The sequence below is a fragment of the Myiozetetes cayanensis genome, unplaced genomic scaffold (genome assembly GCF_022539395.1).
Source record: "Myiozetetes cayanensis isolate MyiCay16 unplaced genomic scaffold, myiCay2020 scf10, whole genome shotgun sequence".
Classification (NCBI taxonomy): domain Eukaryota; kingdom Metazoa; phylum Chordata; class Aves; order Passeriformes; family Tyrannidae; genus Myiozetetes; species Myiozetetes cayanensis.
In genome coordinates, this window is record NW_026086605.1 from 7,699,542 (window position 1) to 7,721,053 (window position 21,512).

The 21,512-nt window shown below is 35.9% G+C and overlaps 1 protein-coding gene across 4 annotated transcripts in view; it reads right to left on the reverse strand.

Annotated features, from left to right (window-relative positions):
• Positions 1-21,512, reverse strand: part of ATRNL1 (attractin like 1) — a 462,818-nt gene that overhangs the window by 379,391 nt on the left and 61,915 nt on the right. For all 4 annotated transcript variants that reach the window (XM_050337075.1, XM_050337064.1, XM_050337088.1 and 1 more), the window contains exons 8-10: positions 16,029-16,284; positions 8,084-8,267; positions 3,952-4,106 (exon numbers count right to left, since the gene is read on the reverse strand). In XM_050337075.1, the coding sequence (XP_050193032.1) occupies positions 3,952-4,106; positions 8,084-8,267; positions 16,029-16,284 (595 nt within the window). The remainder of the gene's footprint in view (positions 1-3,951; positions 4,107-8,083; positions 8,268-16,028; positions 16,285-21,512) is intronic.

Genomic DNA, 21,512 nt, shown 5'->3' on the forward strand with positions numbered 1-21,512 from the left:
ATACACACCTCCTGCAATTCCTTTTCTCAATGAGGAAACTGCTGCAAGTATCTTTCAAAATGCTACCATGGAAGAAGTGAATAAACATCCTGGATTGAGCCCTGATGCCACCTGTGTAACAGGCAGGATCTCAGCAGCTGAGGCCCTTTCAGGAGCCAGCAGAGCAACCGAGGGAAACTGTGGAGGTTAAATATCGTAGGAGGACAAAAGCATACCAAAGCCAGATTTCTAAAGCTCATTTACACAGCAGTCTTCTCACCATATATTAACTGATATTTAAGGAAATATATTAAACAATATTTAATGATGAAAATTATGGCATACTAATAGCTTTTATAACGTCTCCACATCTCTGAGACTTCAGCTTTAACAAATATGATGCAAGGATTTCTAATGATTGAACTGAGCTCTTGGCTCATGACACACTTAAACTTCAAAAACTTACATGTACAGACTAAGGTCAGAACTTAGAGAGCAATGACTGATCCAGAAAAGAAGGGGGAGAAGGCAACTTTTTCTAAGCTTGGTAAAATTAATAGCTCTCTGGGAGAGACTTATCTCCCTCCCTTGACTAGAAGAGTGTGGATTACCAAATCGCATTAGCAACAAACAATTTAGAAAGCTAAAATAAACTGAGATGAAGCCACCCAAACAGTTTATTTCACATTAATATGAAAAACAAGGTTTTAATGGATAATAAAAAGCTGAAGCAACCTATCCATAAGACTATGTCACATATAATAAGAGAGATAATCAAAAGTACTCTATAGCCCAACTTGAACATAAATAATACAGACTCTATCTCCAGGATTCAGCTGGTTTCTAGACAGCACCCATTTTTTTTACTAGACAGGGCATAACACTCCATCACTTGCAAGGTATCTAGGAAACATGATGCTGATAGCATCATAAATTTTTTCTTCCAAGTCTTGTTCAAAAACTCAGGATACAAAATACATAAAATTTGCAAATCTACCCATTCCATAATTATTTAATTCTTAGTAAAATATTTAATGTTTTCTGGAAAAATATGTCTGTGAAACTGTGGTTTTATTTCAGTGAAATGAATAATACAGAAGATTAGGTTGCAATCAAATCAATCTTCATAGATTTCATTTTTTCAAGAGTAATTACTACATCCAAAAAGTAATTACTACAGCCATTTCTTTTAGTACTTCATCACTTTGATAACACATAGAGAATGTGACTTGCAAGAAGGTACAAATACCACATTAAACAGCATAATGGACTGGACAAACCAAAATATTGTTCCTTTTAAAAAAAAAAGACCAAAACACCAACACTTTCATAAAGCAATATGTGATACGTGAAAGTCAGAAAGTTTCACTTAGATCCTGGGACTCACACTCTTGATTCACGAGTGCACATTCTACAAATAAATGTGGACAAATAAGTGATATTATCCTCCAAAATGAGGAGGGAGGTCTGTTTCACTAAAAATTAAAACCAAACGTAAACTGAAGTGAGAACAGAATCAATAGCTCACGTCATCAGATGCCTATCAGAAGCTATGGAATACGTAATATGGGGATACAGTAAAAAAAATTCTGTCCTGCAAAGGTTTTATTCGCACACTTGGTGAAATCTGCAGCAAATAACCCATATATGTTCCATGTACTTCATTTACTCGTTATTCTTGTATTAAAGCAAACACGTTGCATTGATATCTGTACAGAATGCCATCAAGAACCATTAAGCAGCCCTATAAAAAGGATCATGTCTCAGCCTCTGCTAACACTGTAGGCAGCTGATAAACGCTTGCCAAAAATAGATGCAGACAATATCCACAGGCTATTCTCACCAGGATCATGCATGAGTCCATTTCCCAGACTGCTCCATTTCCTGTTTTTTAGCTCCCAGGACAAGTGACTGTGCTTTTTGGCCCAAATATGGGCTGTATGTTTGTATTTAAAATATGGACGTGAAAATCAGGGAAGGGGAAAAACTACTTGTGGTGAAAACAGCAGTGGCAATAAACAAGACAAGAAACAGGTTATGGATTCATTAAATTTCCTTAGATTTATAGCCTTCACAATCCTATAGGGAGGCTTTTCCATAACTGCACAGTTCAAATGGTTGGAACCATTCTACAGACTGAAAGTTGACACCCATTTTATCTTATCTTAAACAATTTTCCTCCAAACTGTATTCTTATCATATATTTACAAACAACAATCTCTTCTGCTCTCAGCCACTCTCTTGAGATATTAAATATACCACATGCTTTTATTATCTCCTAAAGTCTCCTCAGGCCTCAGATGGCCTTAATACCACTTGCCAAGCAGAGTCCTCTTTGAGTTTGTGTTTCTGAAATGTGTGTTGCCAAAATACTACAAAAATATCCAGGGCCTCGAGAAAGAAGCATTGGTGTCTTTCTTCTTTTCATTAGGCCTGTGTAAGCCATTTCTACATCCACACGCCACTCCTGACTCAGACACACAAGCCACTGTCATTTCCTTCAATTTGAAGGAGAAAATTCCTGTCATTTCCTGAGTGTAGAACTTGCACCTTGTTCCATTAAACATTATCTCATGACAAATGTCATTCCCACTCTTCTCATTCCCACTGAATGACAGTCCAGCCTCCTCCCCACCTGCTACCGGCAAAGTTTTGTGGGGTTCTTTTGTTACTGTTCACCTCTACTTTTGAATTTGGGTAGCTGGGAATTTGATTTTTGTATTTTGACACTTGCACTGCATACCAGCAGGCTCTGGTGCTTCAGGAGTAAACTTTTTTTAGCACCATCCTACTAAGACTGTCTTCTGTCCCGTGAAACTAAGCACAAAGAGCTGGGACATTTTCACTGCACTGTTGTCTATCAAAACACAATTTATCCATAACACAATCCAGAAGTATTCCATATCCTTTTATTGCCATGATTCACTTAATGTAGTTATTCCATTAATCTAAATGAGGGATCTATATCCCCCAGGACTTTCCTCCCACTCAGCCAGACTGCTCATGCTACAGACTGTGAGTAGGGTACTTCTCCATGTGAAACAGGCAAATACCGATGCAGTTATTCTGATCAAGCCATTATTGGAGTCTCAAAGACAGGAAACTTTTAATCAATACTCTGATGGGAAATGCTTAGGAAGAGGCAGGAAGGGGGAGAGTAACTTGTCAGAAGAAGATATCCAGCAAAAATCCACACATCTCAGCTGTCAGCCCCAACCTGTGTGTATTAATCTGTCACAATCCATCTCCCAAGAGGCTGTTTCTCGACACTCTGCTTCTGTAGTGTGGACTTCACGTGTTTCCAAATTGCCTTTCAGCTTGTGGAAACTCCCCCTTTCGCAGTTGCCTGAGCATCACCATCTGACTGTCCCCACCTTTCAGACCTCCAACTACCTTGGCTTCTCCACTCCCTGATTTTCAATTCAGACCTCACTGTAGAGGCAGTGTATTTTTTAAAGCATCATCAATTCCAGACGTTTTCCAGAACCTCAAGTGTTACTTGTGGGGAAATGTTTTGATTTCAGGTGGTGTGTGTGTGGAAGTTGGTAGGTTTTTGTTTGTTTGAGGGTTGTTTTTAGTTATGTTTAATTGCAGCAACACATTTTCTTAGTGCTATATAGATATTCTCTAAGAAAAATATGTCAGCACTCAGAGGTAATAACACAAGGGCCTGTGTTCAACTCACTTTTGTAATACCAAAATGCACCAACTCTTGTAATTCATTCAGCAATGTATTTGCTATTCATAATGTAAAACAGTATTAGGCACATATTTTAAAACTGATCATTTTTGCTACTATGCTTTGTCCCACAAACCAAAAGCTTTAGACAATTATGGAACAAAAACCTGTACAATTTATAAATAACTTGAAGGTGTTTGGGACCAAAACTTTAAAGAATCATATTAGCTGGACTTGAAAGAAACGTTGTGGTGTTTAAAACTCAACTGAGAAGAATACAATACAAAACATACCTATATCATATGCAAGGAAGTCAGCAGAAAAACACTTTGCACCATTGCTCAGGGAAGTATCATTATGAGTGTTTCCACCGAAAATGAGCATAGCTCCATTGATTAAGACAGCTGAATGAAGGTATCTTGCAAAACCACTCTCTTTCAAAATAGTCCTATGAAATTTAAGAACAAATTAGTACATCTTAACATCTGAAAAACTGTACATGCACATCAGGAAAATTTATAGATAAAAAATACAAAGCACATGGAAAATACTAAACTAAAGCTATTATTCAGTAAACACGATGAAATTTATTCATACTGTTTCTAGGATTAGGAATTTCCTCATGGTACAACAAATATATTTATCATTCATTTAAAATGTCCTACTTTTTTAATTAAAAAAACAGAGTTTTGAATAATGTATCTGAAATACATTTTATCATGTTTACATTCTTCCCACACGATTAATGATATGGTAAATTTTAGTAAAAAGTGAATGAAAACACATTCAATATTATTAATTCTTATCCATATATATCCTTAGCCATGCTGGTTGTTTGCTCAAGAACTGCAATACCGAATTCTTTAGAAGGCTAAAAGAATCTTTAGACTATCCTAAGTATAGTAAAAGGATAAACTTTTTTTTTTATTTACTTGAACACTCAGACTTGGAAAAGAAATGGTAGAAGTCATTCCACATATGATAAAAAACAATTGCACTGCTTTACAAACTTATTCAGAGTAGTAAACTCAAGCATACAGAATTTCTGTACTTAAAAAAAAGAAAAAAATAGTCCACACACATTGAGCCTTTGATGTCTTTTTCATTCACTTTAGCCTGTGTCTGTGTGGTCTGCTTTGTGCCCCAGCAATAACATGGTCCCAACAGTAGCCAAGAGCTATCAATGCCACAGTTTAAAAGTGGCAGATGTGGGCTTAGTAAAAAGAACAGAACACAAACTTGATTCAATCACAGCAAATAAATCTTACCAAGGAAGAAAGTAACCATTTGTGGGTTTTGCCAGTTAAGTAAACCAGCTGCAGACGTGTTTGTGAAGGGCTGATTAGATCACCAGGACAAAATATTTTTTACATTCTCCTAATAACGTTCCGCTTGTCTCAATAATCTAAGTTTTCAAGTTTAGACCCTCAGTTTCATTTATGCTACTGCACACTGCTCACATCTACAATTGAACTGTTTTGTCATTTGTTTCCTGTAACAAACTGACTCAAAACTCTTTCCTTCTGATTAAATAATTCTGTCCTCTTGAATCACATCCCTAATATTTTTTTCAATATTTTTACGTCATTATCATGTTTAGGAGAGAGTGCTTAAAGTACATCTCGTTGTTTTGGTATAATACATAAATCGATCAATAAACTTGAGATATTTCTAAGTGATAAAAAATTGTATGTTTGAACAAGTTGAAAGGAAGGCATTAAATCTAAATTCTCATACTGTTATTTAAATAAATTCCCCCTTAGTTCCAGAAAGCAACATCAAAGGAAATGTCAAAGACTAAATGAAAATAAATGAGTCTTCTCATTGCTTAAAAGTGTGACAATTCCTTCAAGCCACTAGCATACCCACCCATGTGCTTCTGGTTTTAGTCCCTTTTATTTTTGTTCTGTTAAACAACTTGCATTTTTCTTGTGTATCTTTAATGAACATACTTTGAAAACAGAGCACCTCTTATGTGTTTTTCTAACCAGGAATCTGGACAGAGAATACTTGTGGTACCTACCCAAAAACGTGATATTTGGGTTCTACTCATCAGTTAGCAACATAGAATATTTGGAATGACAACGAAAAAGAAGACGACATTGTTTTTCAGTTATTTTCTACTGGTAATGGAGGAATACTGCTGCTATAACTTGAAAGAATGATAATATACTAAGAACATGTTACCTTATGCATTCAGATTAAGAATTCCTTTCTGTCTTGTGCTGTACCAGTTTTCTACAGCCCCTATTGCCTAATTTACACTAATTGCTATACACTAGGCTCTGCCTTGATTATCCTGCCTTGCAGCTGTCTACAAATAGTTGTTCTGATCACTAAAGGCCTGAAGAGACATACACTGTTCTGGGGAAAGCTGAAGGCCCTCCTCTCTGCAGTGCATATATCACCAATGTCCATGGGATTTTTTGAGGGCTACTCACCTTCCTGTGTGTGACCCAACTACATTGCCCCAGTCCTGGTCCATAAGGTGTGTGTGGTGTGGGGGGGTGTCTTTTAATTTTTGCATATTGTGTGCTAAGTTTCATCCCTCTTGGTAACAGCAACTTTTCCTCAAGAATCAGCAGAACTGGAGGTTTGCTAATTTGGCCATGATTTTCACTATTCATTAGCATCACTAATGAAGGCAATCTTGAGAACTCTCCAACACCTATCAACCTCATGCAAATTCTGGGAGGTCTCAGCAGGCTGAGTTCATTATTTATGCACATCTCCGTGTCCCTGCAAACATCGATCCACATTAACTGTGCCAGTGCCAAGCGTTGCACACACCAGCAGGATTCCATAATGGTGATGGAAACACCCAGGAGCCAGCAGGTGCTTCCACTGTTTCAGGCCATTATCTAAGTCCACATTGTCCCCCAGTTGCCAGCTGCAGCAGCAGGCAAGTAATGCAGAGCAAAGAAGGTATTAGAAACACTGTAATTCCCCATCATGTATTAGAAATACAACTCACACTAGGAATTAAAATATTGCCACCTCACATTCCAAGAAACATAAAGCTTGTTTAATTGATATTAAGAAATGGAAACCTACGTGCCACTGAATAAAACAAGTAAACAGCTCTGCATAGCACAACTTAGTGAAGCATATGAAGCTCTGCCAGATCAGCCAGAGAACAGAGCGAGTGCAAGAGAAAACCAGTGAGGACAAGCAAATGCAAGTTTGAGAAATTCCCTGTACATGGGCATGAGAAAGCCTTAGTTCCAACTCTTCTCATACTGCCCCTCTCCAGTGGCACATTCAGTCTCAGTTACCTCACTGAGGGCTTTGAATATTGATTATAAGATGTCACAGATAGAGTGAACAAAAGCTTAAAGATTTTATTACTACATGTCATTACCCCATCCTCTGAGCCAGTTTTCCATCCCATAGTACTATTCCCTTCCAGTGTAAAGCTCATGAAACTAATAGACTTGAGTTCTCTACAAGCTGCAGAGAATGCCACATTAGTACAGAGTAGATCGAAGCATTCGTTATTAGTTCTTATATGAATAATGCATAAAAATATTCCAATTATTATTATTATATTGTTGAACAGACCATCAAAGGATACAATATCACTTTGTTCCAAAAATAGAGTATAATAAGAAACCATTAAAATTCCAGTGATTTAAAAATACATTAAAAGGCACAAAAAATTCTTGTAATAATGTTTCCAGGTGCCATGAGTTAATGATATTCAAAATCAAGAGCCTCAGTGAAATCAAACCCACATGTTTCCAACATCTGAGAGCAAGCCTTGTGTGCTTAAAGTTAAGCCATTAGTGCTCAACACAAATATTAATTTTCAAGAAAAAAACACTCTGAGGAACCATCCTTGATCTCAAATGTCCTCTAGGGTAAGAAAAACCATTTAAGGTCACTTTCTATACAAAAGATATAAGTAGCCTTCATAAGTTACAGTAAACTTGAGGGACAAGGAACTGACAAAAATAGGCACATCAAGAACTTTAATAACTAAGGATTCCTACACAATACCAGAAGATTTTTCTCTTATTTCTGATAAGTTTGTGAAAAATAACCTTCTGCAGTGCTTAAGGTTTTCCATTTCTTTATATAACAGCCACACAGTAGCAGTTTATTCATACCATGAGAAGACAGTATTCATGTACTGTTCTGCTTAGTGGTTATGTCTGGATAGGAAAACCTTTCCTTACTTTGCAGAACATGCACAAAACTTCCTCCCTGCCATTCTTTCGATGTATCGCTCCATTAATCCACTGACTAAAGTCTAGTCCCTCACTGTGATTCTTCCCCTTTGTTGCAGGGTATGGGCTGGACATGCAAAGGACATGGAGGCACCTACATGACTTTACTAGGACCTTACCCCACCCTACTCCATGGTTATGTTTTCTTTTTCAGTAACCTGTAACTTCAGTTTCCTGCATCATAAAACCAACTCACCACGTCCGCGTATTAACTTCGTATCTGTAAAGGTCATCCACCAATCCGTATTTATTGCCAGGTAGGGCTTTGTATCCACCATGGACATAAATAGATTTAGTCAGTTCATCATAGACACTTGTATGGCCGTATCCACCTTGCACAATTGCTCCTTTTGTTTCTGGTACAAGCCAGGAATTAGACCCTGAAACAGAGAGACAAAACCCACAGGTTTAAGGCTAACACGCAGCACTGGGGGGCTTGAGTAAATAATATCTAAAATATACAGTCATAATTAGGGACTTGTTTTAGGAAGTAATTTTATACCAATGTATCAAAATATCTGCAATTGGATAAATGCTGTTAGACTATTATCTGCTATTCTTAATGAAATCACAAACACATTGTTGTTACAGCTGCCAGCCAGGATCTTCAACTCTCTCACGTGCGGCTTCAGCATTCACAAAAAACAAACAAACAAAAGGCCTGAACTTTTTTTGAAAATGTGAAATTGGGAGTTATGATTAAATCTCGCCAGAGATGGCTGATGAGAATTCAGTGCTCCAGCTCCTTCAGATGCATTAGGAACACCTGTGCTCAGTCCTGGGGAATCTGGAGCAGCCTGACAGACACTGAACTGCTGTGAGTCATGAGAAGCACACAACATAAGGTAGCTCCAAGTATGCATAGGGGTAGGCAACCAATTTGGTAGTAACTGCAAAATTCTTGAGCTAAAATCCAGTTCCCAACTACTGTTTCTTAGTTATTTAAGTGCAAATATACCCACTAAGTTGCTGAAAACTCACAGAATAATCTGATAGCAGCTCATTAAACTGGCATTTAAATCCACATTTTACATTACACCACTAATAACTGCAAAGAGACACCAAACAAACCCATACACCCATGGCTGAAGAATAAAACACAACTGGAAAATATTTTACCCTGGCAAAAAAAAAGACAGATGTTAAGTGAGTTCTTGCTGCCTGTAGCCCCAAAATGTTTGGTTTTTTCCCACTCCATCTTCCCAGATGATGACATAAGTCACAAAAAAGCAAGCCAGGAGGTATTTCCTGTAGAAGGCAGCCTGTACAAAAGAGCCTGTAATGATTAGGAGCCAGTTCCATGGACGTGAAATGGAAGAAATAATTCACTTACAGCCTCTTGAAGATTATGTCAGAAGAAGAGAAAGTATGGACAAGGACATCCAAAATGGAGCAATCTCCTAACTCTTAGCCTATATTGGCTGCCATTATAAAGTTATTTATCCAAGGCTAGCACACAACACCATACACCTTGCTTCATCTCAAAGTTAGTTTTCCATTTCCCTTTCTGTCTGATATTATGTAGGTAGCTTACATTAACTCTTTTTCCTGTGGATTCTTCTGTTCAGGGAAGAGACTCATGATTTTCAGTTATTACTGATGCTATTGTCCTTTCATTAAATGATTTCCAGGCACTGCCTCTATAAGTTTTTTGGGTTTTTCTCGGTAACAAGTAATTATAGCAAATTATAAAGTATAGATTATATAGAAGAATTGTGCTGATTTTTGTGGTTATGAATGCTGATATTTGTGTAATACAGTATTCATATCTGACACACTATATTTACATTATTTATGTGTAGTGTAATGTAACTAGTATTTTATTCCAATCTCTGTACTGGATATTATCAATCTATTAAGAAGTGCAATTCTGAACACAAATATTACATTTGTACCAGTAAGACCGTATTTTACATATATATTACTTTGATAACAAAGAGATTCATTTGATACCATTTATGTAAGAGGGTTGGTGAGGAGTCAACCTGGAGATAACCCTTTCTGTTCCAACACCATCTCAATGTATTCATTTAAATAATGATCAGTCCTAAAGATTGGCATGCATGCTTTTCATGGAAAAGAACTATTTCTCCACATTAATTTTCACAATGTGGTTGATAATGTGCATAATAAAATATTTTGCATTTATATCTGACTGTTTTATACATTTATGTAGCATTATAGTTTACGTAGTAATGGTCAGACTTGATGACATTAGAGGTCTTTTCCAACCTAAATGAGTCTGTGATTCTGTGTAGCATTTAGAACACTATGACAGTAACATTCATGTTGCATAACTTTATACGACTTTATATGACCTGCAGAAATGTGAAGAGCTGTTCCTTTTTGCAAATTAAAAACCATGTGCTATGAATAACTACCTAAATTTGAGAAATGAGGTCCAGTAACATCTCCCTGAAATAAAAGTTAAAAGCAGTATTAGAGTTTCTCCCTCAATTTCCCATTCTGAAATTTAGCTGAGTTGCCTGAATTTGGAATGCTGAAATATACACCTACAGACAAAAATACACTTCTGCCTATATTTAAAGACATGACTATGCATATGACCTGCTTTTTAAGAAACTTATTGATATGAATCTTCATCTTATTTTCTAAAAAAAAATTCAATTTTTATTGAAAGCATTTCCCTAACCCTTCTCATACTCAAAGACAGCCCACTCTTTCTACCATTATACCATAAGAAATATTTGATTGATCAAAGCAGTCATGTGAAACTCTGCAATTTCAACAGTTAAAAAAGTCAAGCAAAGACCTCCACAACTTAACAAGCCAGAAATAAGGAAAGAGGAGACTACTAAGGACCACATTATTTTTTTCTTTCCACATTTAAATTTTAAGTCTAAGAGTGTAAAAATAAGATCAAATCAATTTTGAAAATAATCATGAAAATAATAGGGGTATGCAGAAGTACTACATAATAGAATATAGGCTTCTACTTTTCATTTGTAATTTGACATTTTTCATCAATATCTGAGCAATTTTCCAGAGAATTCTACCACATAAAGTTTCTCTTAAGTGCTTAGGAAAATAACTGTGATAACTTCAGATAATTAGATGTCAGACACTAAACCACCAGACAGAGTTACAGGCTGCAATACTCTCTGGTCCCTTTGTCCAACAGAATCCCAAACTTCAAGTCCAGCTTTAGCACGACCCTTTCCAGAAGGCTGACCAATTGACAGAAGAAGAGAAAAAAGGCATCTACAAAAACATGCAAAGAGGAAAAGGAAGTGCAGCTCTGAGAGAGAACCTAAACTTGGTAATGGAATGAACTGAAGCTGGGGGTAAGACACTATTCCAAAATTCTGACAGACACAGCAAGTGAAACTGCTGGCCCAGTAGCAAACATCTGCAGCAAAGCTGGTTAGCTATTGCCAAAGAATGGCAACCACAGTGCTGACAGTAAAGACCAGAGGGAGGAGAGGCAAGATCCAGACTGTTGCAGACCTTAATCTCAACTCAATAGTATGCAAAGGTTTAGAACAAAGGGTTGGGGTTTGATCTATTTTTTTAAAAGGATAAATAAAAAGTGTTGAATTAGTGGGAAACTGTTTCACTGGACAATGCAAATGTGTCAAACCATTTACACCATGTTTAACTAAAACAATGATCAAGAGAAGGAAGAGTAGGTGTTCTCTGTGTCAGGTTTCACCACTAAACAACAAGAAACAGCAGTGAACTATGTTGAGAGGTGCTGAGACTTAGCAGCAGGCAGACTTCTAAAGGAATAGAATTGGTGCACTGTATGACACTGTCAGAAATTTAAGAAGCACTAACTGCATAAATTTAAATTCCACCGATTCACAGAAGTAGCAGAAAAACATGCAGAATGAACTGTAAAATCTTGGCTACCAGAAAAAGAAGGATCAAAGTTCCACAATATCTTCAATGTGTTACACACTGGGATAAGCAACATGAACTTCTGTAAATTGGAAGCTCATCAAATGACAATGACTGAGAAGAATAAGTAGGAGAACTGCTTCATCAGGGAAAGTCTATGAGCCAGTAATGACTTTCTCAAGGATGCAGTACAAATGTCATTTTACTATATACCAAGTAAGGTATTCCTATTAATGCAGAATTAGGCACTGGTAAAATCTCACCTATAATATCTCACAGGTTTTTTGAATCATCCGTGTTCAAGAGAGATGAACTCCTTGTGGAAAAGGTACAGAGAACTGTTAGAATGACAGTGGAATAGATGAGGTTGCCTTAATTAGACTTCCAGGAGGGAGGATTTGTATCTATAAATATAATTCAAAGACAATTCCAGGGAGATGAGCTGCTTGCATTAAACAAGTGAATATAAAACAGGCCATTGATAAAGGTGGGCTATGAATTAGAATATGCCTAGTCACTAAAATTATAACCAATTTTCCAATGACACTGTGCTTGCAAGAAGTTAATCACATCCAATGGTTTAACACCATTCTATCATCAAAGAATGCAAAACAAATGAAATAGGAGACAAAAAGGGTTTTTTCCCTCCAGTTCATTTCTTTTTATGAAACAGTTTAGGATTGCCAAATCAAGGAAACTCCAAATCTGAGCAGTAGTCATTTTATAATTTAAAATAGAAACACTGAAATCATATTTTGAGATAAAGTTGTTTCAAAAAAAAAAAAAAAAAAAAAGGCTTGAAAAATATGCAGTAATAAACCCACTAGAAATCCAGGGAAAGGTAGATACACTGGCCTCATCTGTCCTCACCACAATGCAACCTTCAAATAGATGAGGTAAAAAGCACAAAATATCCAAGAAGCACTTTAGTGTGCCATCTTCATTTCATTGCAGTGACAAACACTAAATTTTTTCAAGCAACCATGAAATTTAAGCTAACTTACAGAAAAGAGGACACATTACATCATGGGGCTTTTTTTTTTTTTTACAGTATTTCAAATAAACACTTTTAATCCAAAGCAGTCTATAATCTACTTCTAAAGTCAGAAAAAAATTCAGTCTAAAAAACAAAGTGATATTCTGCTAATCCAAAGAAATAAAATAAAATCACAGAAGACTTATTCAGAAGTTTCTTAATATATAAGGAGCTTTTATAAATCTCAGCTAAAACAGAACACTGTTATTATATTCACCTTGAGACTCACATTGAGACTCTTAGAAGGTTTATGAGGTATTGCAAACCTAAAGGGAAATAAATTCTCCTGGGGAGTAACCCGGAAAGGCTTTATGGTTCAAGTTAGTAGAACCATTCACATAATTCCCATGCCAGGATTTATTGGTTTCTTGAAAATGCTAAGTCCAGGTACAGCAAGAAGGGACAACAGGAAGCCTTTTCGGTCCTGCAGCAACCGCCATACACTCAGAGCAGAAATAAATTCACATGCTTTTGCATGGTGCAAATCTGCCTACAAACCATGTCCAATTACTCCAGAATTTACTTTACTTTGACAGAAATTACTTTCTTTCCTAATCAGACAGTGTCAGAGAAATTTTCAGACCATGTCCACCTTCGATTGAACACGTTTCGTTAACAAGAACAACACACCTACGTGAGAAGCCTGCGAATCCACAAGTACTGTGCAACTTCTTTAGGTGTTTCTTAACCCAGACTCCATGAAAGTCAGAGTCACAGCAACTAAAGGAGGCTTTAGCACTAGAATTCCATATAAATTCCGTGTATCAAGTTCATCAGAAGAACTGGATCACAAGAGGTTTTAGTTCACATGAACCAAAAGCTAAGCTGCCTCTTCCTATGTCACTCTTCCTTTCAGTAGGCATTTGGTAAATGCTTGAAAAATAACCTTTATTAGGACTAAAAGCCATAACTGATAACATTTAGAAAGAATAGAGCACTACAGTTTGAAATGTTAAGGTATCATATGTTTTCAAAAAGCAAGCAGAGGGAGAGAACATTGGGTTCTTATTTTTCTTTCTATAACGTCACAAGCCCTCACTCATATCAATTTTTTTCCTATTCAGGTGAGTTCACAGCAATACTTCTATCACTTCCTATGTCTTTTAAGTTTGGATTCAGAACTGCTGAAGTCTCCCCAGAAAATAGTAATTTTTGGTTCTAACCACCATCTGGAATTTTATGGTTAAAAATATTCCTACAGCTGCAAAGCTGTAGATAAATGCTACAATCAATACAGAATTCAGGAAAATTTACCAAAAAATTAATTTAACTTAGACAGAAGGGAAAGGAGGAAGATGCAGTGAGGTAAAATGAAACATGAGAATTATCCACAGCAGAAATGGTTCAGTTACAGCACACAGACCATGACCTGCAAAGCCCTGCACGCCCCAACAATCAATCCTTCATCAGATGAGGAGATTCACTGAAATCAATGGGTTTCCACATTAATACCCTATATTGTTACAAATTTCCTTTACATCTTGATGCAAGTGAATCACATTAACAAACTGAATTTCTCACTAGTACATGGTGAAAACAATCTCAAAAAGGAGACATGAAATTTGAGAGTAACTGAGATCCAAAATAACAAAGAGAAGTGCTTTCTCTTACTCAGAGTTTGTCACCATGGTAGGAAAGGTGTGGGGGTTTATTCTCTGTGTTATATATTCTTAGTTATAGTCTATTTTATCAATCCTCCACAAACAGAGTTGTAACATAAAAAAAAAAAAAAAAATTAAAATAGGAACAAGTTGTCCATTTCAACCATAAGGCCATCAATAAAATCATCCAGGCAGAAAACTTTATACTACAGATCATGTTCCCTTCTTCATAATTAAACTAACCACAATAATAGGTGAGAATAAAATTGTTACTTCTATTCCATACTAAATAAGCAGCATGTGAAGAAGCAAATAATTTAAAGTTCCAACAGACATTACAGTGTATGAGCATGCAGAAAACAACAACAACACATTGTTGTCTTTAAGAGGAAAAAAAAAATCATCTCCGGTAGGTTAAGAAACCAACTTTCCAAAATTAAGTTTTTCAAAGAAATGGTCTTTAATGGTCTTTTAATGGTTTTTAATTTCAAATAAAATGGTCTTTAAAATCTTGGAATGTTGTTGTGAAACATCATTCTAAGACCAGAGTTTTGTAGTAGTTTTTATGCAGTTAAATTGAAGTTTTTCAGTGTGGATAAAGCACATCATGGTGCTCTTCCTCTTGTTCCCATTCACCTTTATCATTTTTCAACACTGTTATAAAATTTCAACACTGCCATCAGAAATAATGCCAGGGAGAATAAGAACATTATGAGTTTTGAAGGGATTTCCCCAACCTATAAATCTGCTTAAACAGTGTCTATAACCATATGCATACATGAAAAAAAAAGTTAAATGAAACAATTCTATTTTAAAGCATAATAATTGTTTGTAAGTATTACTCTGAAATTCTGTATTATGCATTCCATGATTGCACAAATAACTGAAGGACTCAGATTAATTCAATAGAAAAAAAAGGAATCAAAATAAGTAGGAGAGGATTGTAATTTGACTTAGTGGGCATATAAATATTCCCAAAAGATTTTAGGTGTGGAGTTTCAAGTTTATTCCACTGAAATAATACCTTAGATTTACCATGTATATGATAAAAATATTTCTCTTGGTTTATTTAATTCTAGCATTTAAAATCACCGCCTAGGAAGAGCTTGTAGTTTGCAAGAGGAAACCCAGACAGACATGGCAGGTTATTTACAGAAAATTAGTGTTCCTTTTCAATTATTTTTCTCTAGCAGCAATGTGTATACACTTCAGAGAGAAATCTTTATACAATGATGAACTAAGTTGTGATATTTAGAAAAAAAAGAAAAAAAGAAATCAGAATGAAAATGTAGCAACATTAAAGAGACTTAAAAATAACTTCATTATTGTTTGTTTTGCTCTTCTACTCTGGGATAAAAACAGTAAGTCTATGATTAAAAACATCACCAAAATAACCACTACATGGAATTTCTGGTTTCAATTTTTATCCCCACAACTGTGTACACAATAATACATAGAAAAAGTCAAGGTGCTCCAAATATGTATGAAATGCTATTGCTTAACAAGAAATCTGATCTACATAATTTGAAGGAAAAAGAAGACGAGGCCTTATTTATTTTGCAAAATACATATTTTTCTTTCTGAAAATAGGAGTGATATTGACTTAAATGTATATGATATGTATATGATAAAAATTGACTTACTGATGTAGTATTCTTGCACAATGCTTGTGTAACCATATATGGAAGAATATCCAAAAATTATAATCATAACCACATCTCTGCTGTCCAGCTCTACTATGTGTGCTGAATGACCTTCCACAGCATATTGCTGGCCATGTACAAGCACTGCAGGAGTTCTGGAGCTCCACGTTTGACTGTGGATGTTGAAAATCCACAGTTCATCTGTAACGTTGCCATTATTTGTTTCAATTTTGCCTCCATACATGTAGATGTCTTCCTGTAAAAAATTGGAAGGGAGAGAGGAGAAGGCACATAATGGATTACAGAAAGATAACATCTGAACTGCATACTCCTGTGCTGTGCAGTATTTCATAACTGAGCTATCTGATTTAAATCTTCACATTTAATCTTACATTAGCCAGCTTGATATCAGACACTAATCCCAAAAAATTATATTTAAACTAAACCAACAATGATAAGGAGTCTATTTCTCTGAAAAATAAACCCAGCCATGAAAATGACACCACAATGAATCTGAAACAGATTACTCAAACCAGAAAACCTTTAATTACATGCCTCTTCTAATTCATACTGCAACACTCTATTTTGAAAAAAAGCTAAACAGAAAGGTTATTATACTGTTTTCTTAAGGAACCACTCACTGAATAAAAATGTGATTTTTCCACACACTCAGTCTATGGGCACTTCCATTAGCACATTCTCTGTCAACAGCAAAGTAACAAGTTCTGAGAAAACTCTCAGTCCTCAGAACCCAAAGAAAAGGGACAATGTGTGTATGGAATCATAGAATGGTCTGGGTTACGAGGGGCTTTAGAGATCACCTCATTACAACCTCCCTGCCATGGGCATTGACACCTTCCACTAGCCCAGGTTGCTCCAAGCCCCGTCCAACCTGGCCTTGGACACTTCCAGGGATCCAGGGGCAGCCACAGCTTCTCTGGGCAACCTGTGCCAGGGCCTCCCCACCCTCACAGAGAAGAATTTCTTACTAATATCTAAACAAAACGTGCCCTCAGACAGTTTGAAGCTATTCCCCCCTTGTCCTGTTACTCCATGCCCTTGTCAAAGTTCCCTGCTTTTGATGCAGCCCAGGATGCCAGCTGGCACTCCTCTTGAACACATTTGCTAAAATCAAATCCCATAGGGGAGTACTTTGAGTTCTTCTTAAGGGATGCAAAACAGATTTTCCAGCCATCATGAACCATGTACCTCAAACAGCAATGCCATCTGTTCTGATAAGTAATGAATGATTTACTTAAATATTGACAGAAAGCAAATCCTACTAAATGTCTCATCATCTAGAGTTGCAAACTAAGGTATCCAAAGTCACAGAACAAATTCTAGCCTATTGCTCAAGGACAGTTTATAATGGGCAGAAAAAACTTGCCTCTGGTTCTGAGAATGATCCTTAGTCTTTGCTAGGACATACCAGAACCAAATTCCATTTGCATGGTGTTTGTACAATTAACAGTTGTCTTTTCCATGCTGTCATGTAACACTCTGGTGCTTACACTAAATTCAGTCTTACCAGGTTTAAATTAAAAAAAAAATAAATATTTTTTTTTTTAAAGGAAGCTGCAGGTTTAGCACATTTGGCTTGGCATGAAATACTGAGCCTCAGAAAAAGAGTCTGAAAGATAAAGAAACTACCTAAGAATTTTGTATCAATCATGTAGAAATTTCAGACTTATTGTATAAAGAACAGATGGGATCTAAAAAGAAATGTAAACTGCATATTATTATCATCATGTACCTCAAGAAAGACGACCTTTTGACTGTTGATGAACAGCAAAACAAAGGCTTGAGAGGGTTATAATGTCCATATGCCTGTGGTTGATGGTAAGTAACAGAGTCCAGAGCAGTAAGAAAAGCTTCCTCATAACTCAGAAAGATTAGTCAGCAAATGACCTACCAAACTGTCTGTCAAGAGTGCACTTGAAATTTCTTCAAGATTTTGAACTTTTTTTTTTTTTTAATTTGAGGCAGGTGAACATATGTCCATTTGGAATTTGAATCATTCCTCTGCAGGGATACTCTGTGCTAAGAGTTAGTTTGGTCTGGTGGTGTTTGAACAAAAGATGTTCACATCCTTCAGTAGGAATTTGTAGCAGGATTAGAAAGATATATATCTGAACCAATTCCTTTCCTGTGAGATAAAACATTTCAAAGAGCTTGGCAAAGACCTACAAAAGCTGAAGGAGGTTGAGCACTGATCCAAAGGAATGGTTTGAACAAATATTCTTCTTGAAAGGATCCTCTATGGCTCGTTCATTCCACTACCACATAGATCTCAAAAGTCAAATCAGCATTACTAAAATAATAGACTCCTTATTTTTAAATGCAGATAACTGACTACAGCCAAAAGAGGGAGCTAAGAAGGAGTTCCTGGTACTGTATAACAGTATTTAAAAAAAAAAAAAACCAACAAAATATTTCTGACTCTGAGGAAAGACACTTAAGAAAAAAAAAAAAAGGTGAGCTAAAGAGCTGCATGAACTTTGAAATGATTACTCAGACTGCTGACAATAAGAAACTCCTCCTCACAGTTCTGCTTAAATGAATCAGAGTTCAGATAAAAGAAAACGTCTGTGAGGAGAAAGCTTTGTAAGTGCAGATCCCATACACAACAATATTCACAGAGAAAGAGAAAACTGCTTTATCAACCACAAAAACATTTAACTAAGCTTTGCTAAAGGCTATTTATTAAATTAAGAAGCTCCTAATGCTGTGGAAAAACACTTTAAAACTTAGTGATGATCAGCTGAACGTGAAAAAATAGGCTGAGGGATTGAAGTCAGTAGAAGAAACACAGAAGTAAAATTAAAAAATATTACAAGCATAGGCAGGACAACATCCAACATCACAGACAAGTAAAGACAGATGTTTATTTGAAAAGCCTAATCAAGAAGGAATTGTAGAAAGGATACAAGGGCAAATGGTCTTAAGTGCCCTAAAGATTGTGATAAAAAAGGAATTCCCTTATAAATTTCTACTATCTTTATAAATTACATAAAAACCAGGAATAAATCAAGCTATACAATAAAGATAAGGCTTTCAGGCAGACACAATACACAAGATACAGAGTATAAAGAGTGCTAGTACACAAATACTGCTGACTTTTAATTAAGTATAGTAGATATTTGTTTATATTAAAATCTCATACCACAACAGGACTGCAAACTAAAATAAAAACAACAAAAATAAAATTGAGACACTTTGTGAAATCAGTGCAGAAAAAGTGTGAAGAATCTGGCCCAGATGAAAGATCTTAAAAATTGTACTGCTCAGCCTGGAGGAGAGAGAAGGCCAAGAGGCAGACTTGGCCAAGGAAGAGATAACAAAACATCAGACAGACAAGCCCCAAAAAGATACAAGGCCTGCAACACATTCATATTTTAAATTTTTGATACCCTGTGTCAGAAGCAACACCTTCAGTCACAGTGGCAGATAGTAAAGTTGAGCATTTACTCAATACATTAACCTTGGTCATTTTAGACATGTTACTTCACATTAATAAAATTATCTAAGAAATTACAGAAATCTTTAAAGCCCTTGTGGGTTTAAAATGAAAATTTCATATCAATTTTACCATATGTAAATCAAAGTATATACAATTACACTTAAGAGTTCCTGCTCAGCAGAGAATTCCAGCAAAAATGACAAATTTCTTCCTGTAAACTGAGCAGGCAGACAGCTCCCTCAGTCATGACATTCCAACCTACAGATCACTCCAGTTGGTTTCTTGGCAGCTGTTTAGGTGCAAGCCAACAAAACAGGCAGTGTAGTTCCTATGAGCTTCAAAACTTTTCAGTAAGTGTTTCCAGTTTCTCAAATCCTGTTTTTTTTTCCCCAAGAAAACTACTTTGGTGGAAACTTTTGATGAACTGTAGTGATAAAGAAAGATGACAAAAGGTATATGATCCGTAGATATTTGACTGTGCATTGTGGGCAAAGAGGATGGCAGCTGAAGGCAGCAATGATAAGATAAAAGGTAGGATTTCAACAAAATAGTTAAATCACATTTCTCAAGAGAAGAAAACATTCATTTGATCCTCTATTTTTCTTACAGAGTAATGATTGACATACATATTTTGACCAGCCAAAGTAAGACCAAGAGAATAACTCAGATACAGGAGAAAAAGCAAACTGTCATAATTTGAATCCCTGCTGGAGGAGTCAATACAATTTACAGCAGTGAAATTCCTCCTAATTTCTTCATCTTATTGACATCATCACCTTCTTTGGATACCATTGTTAAATAACCAAATAATTCAAATAACATTAAATGCCTGGTGGGAGAGGATAAAAAAGAGGGAGCCAGTCTCTTCAGAGTGTTTTCCAGGATCACAAGAAATTCAATTTACATTTAAGAATAATAAATATTTCTCTTTTTTTCTGGTGGGGATGGTCAAGACTGGAACAGCTTGCTCTGAGATCCTGTGGAATTGAATATCTTTGGAGATATTCAAAACCCAACTGGAGTATGTCTGGAACAACCTGCTGTAGTTGACCCTGCCTTGAGCAGGAGGTTGGTTAAGATGGTCTTCAGAGGTCCTTTCCAAGCTCAACTAATCTTTGTGAGTTTGTGAAAAACAAATTTCTAATACAGGCCCATCTCTAGAGAGCCTCTTCCCTATTTAATTTTCTGTTAAAAGCTATAACAAAAGTAATCCTTTCGATGATCGTGAACAATACCCAAATCATAAAAGTAAAATACTTTCCTTCTAAAAAAAAAAAAACAAACCAACAAAAAAGCACACCCAAAAATACCACAAACAAAAACCCCAAAACAAAATAAAAATCAAACAAACAAACAAACAAAAAACCAAAACACAAAACCCCACCTTGAAAAGTTTCTTACTTAGTGTGACTAAACAGATGACACAGGAAAAACTATAGGGTTCTGGTAAACAAATGACAATCAGCTTAGCAGCCTGAACTCTGTAATTTGAGGGCAAGACTCTTTAAAAAGCCCAGGAGAGGAAAAAAAAAAAAAAAGAAATCTTACAATGTGCATTTCTCCTTAGTTACAGTAATAAAGAAATTCAGGCTCTACATGAAAGCACTAATTTCTGTAAATTAATAGTTCTTTCAAGTCCAAAAATAAATCCCCCTTTAACTGAGTAACCATTAATTAATATGGCAATTTTTGCATTTGAAATTTCATAAAAACTTTAAAAGTAACCCCAGTATTTTTATAAAATAGGTAAATGGATATTTATTTTTAATAGAGGTAAAAAATTTGCAAAAATGACCAGTGATCCAGCACACTTTGTTTCAGCTGTTTCATGTTTCTGACTTCTAAGTCCACATACTTGCAATTGCTGAAAAAAATCATGCCCCGACAGTATGACTCAGCTTTTGCATAATAGTTTTAACAAGTCTTCAAATCCCTTGACAGAGAAGCATTTTACAGGGAGGAAAAAAAAAAATGAAAAAGGGTAAGGAGGATAGTCAAAAAGATCACCAAAAGAGCAAGTAAGA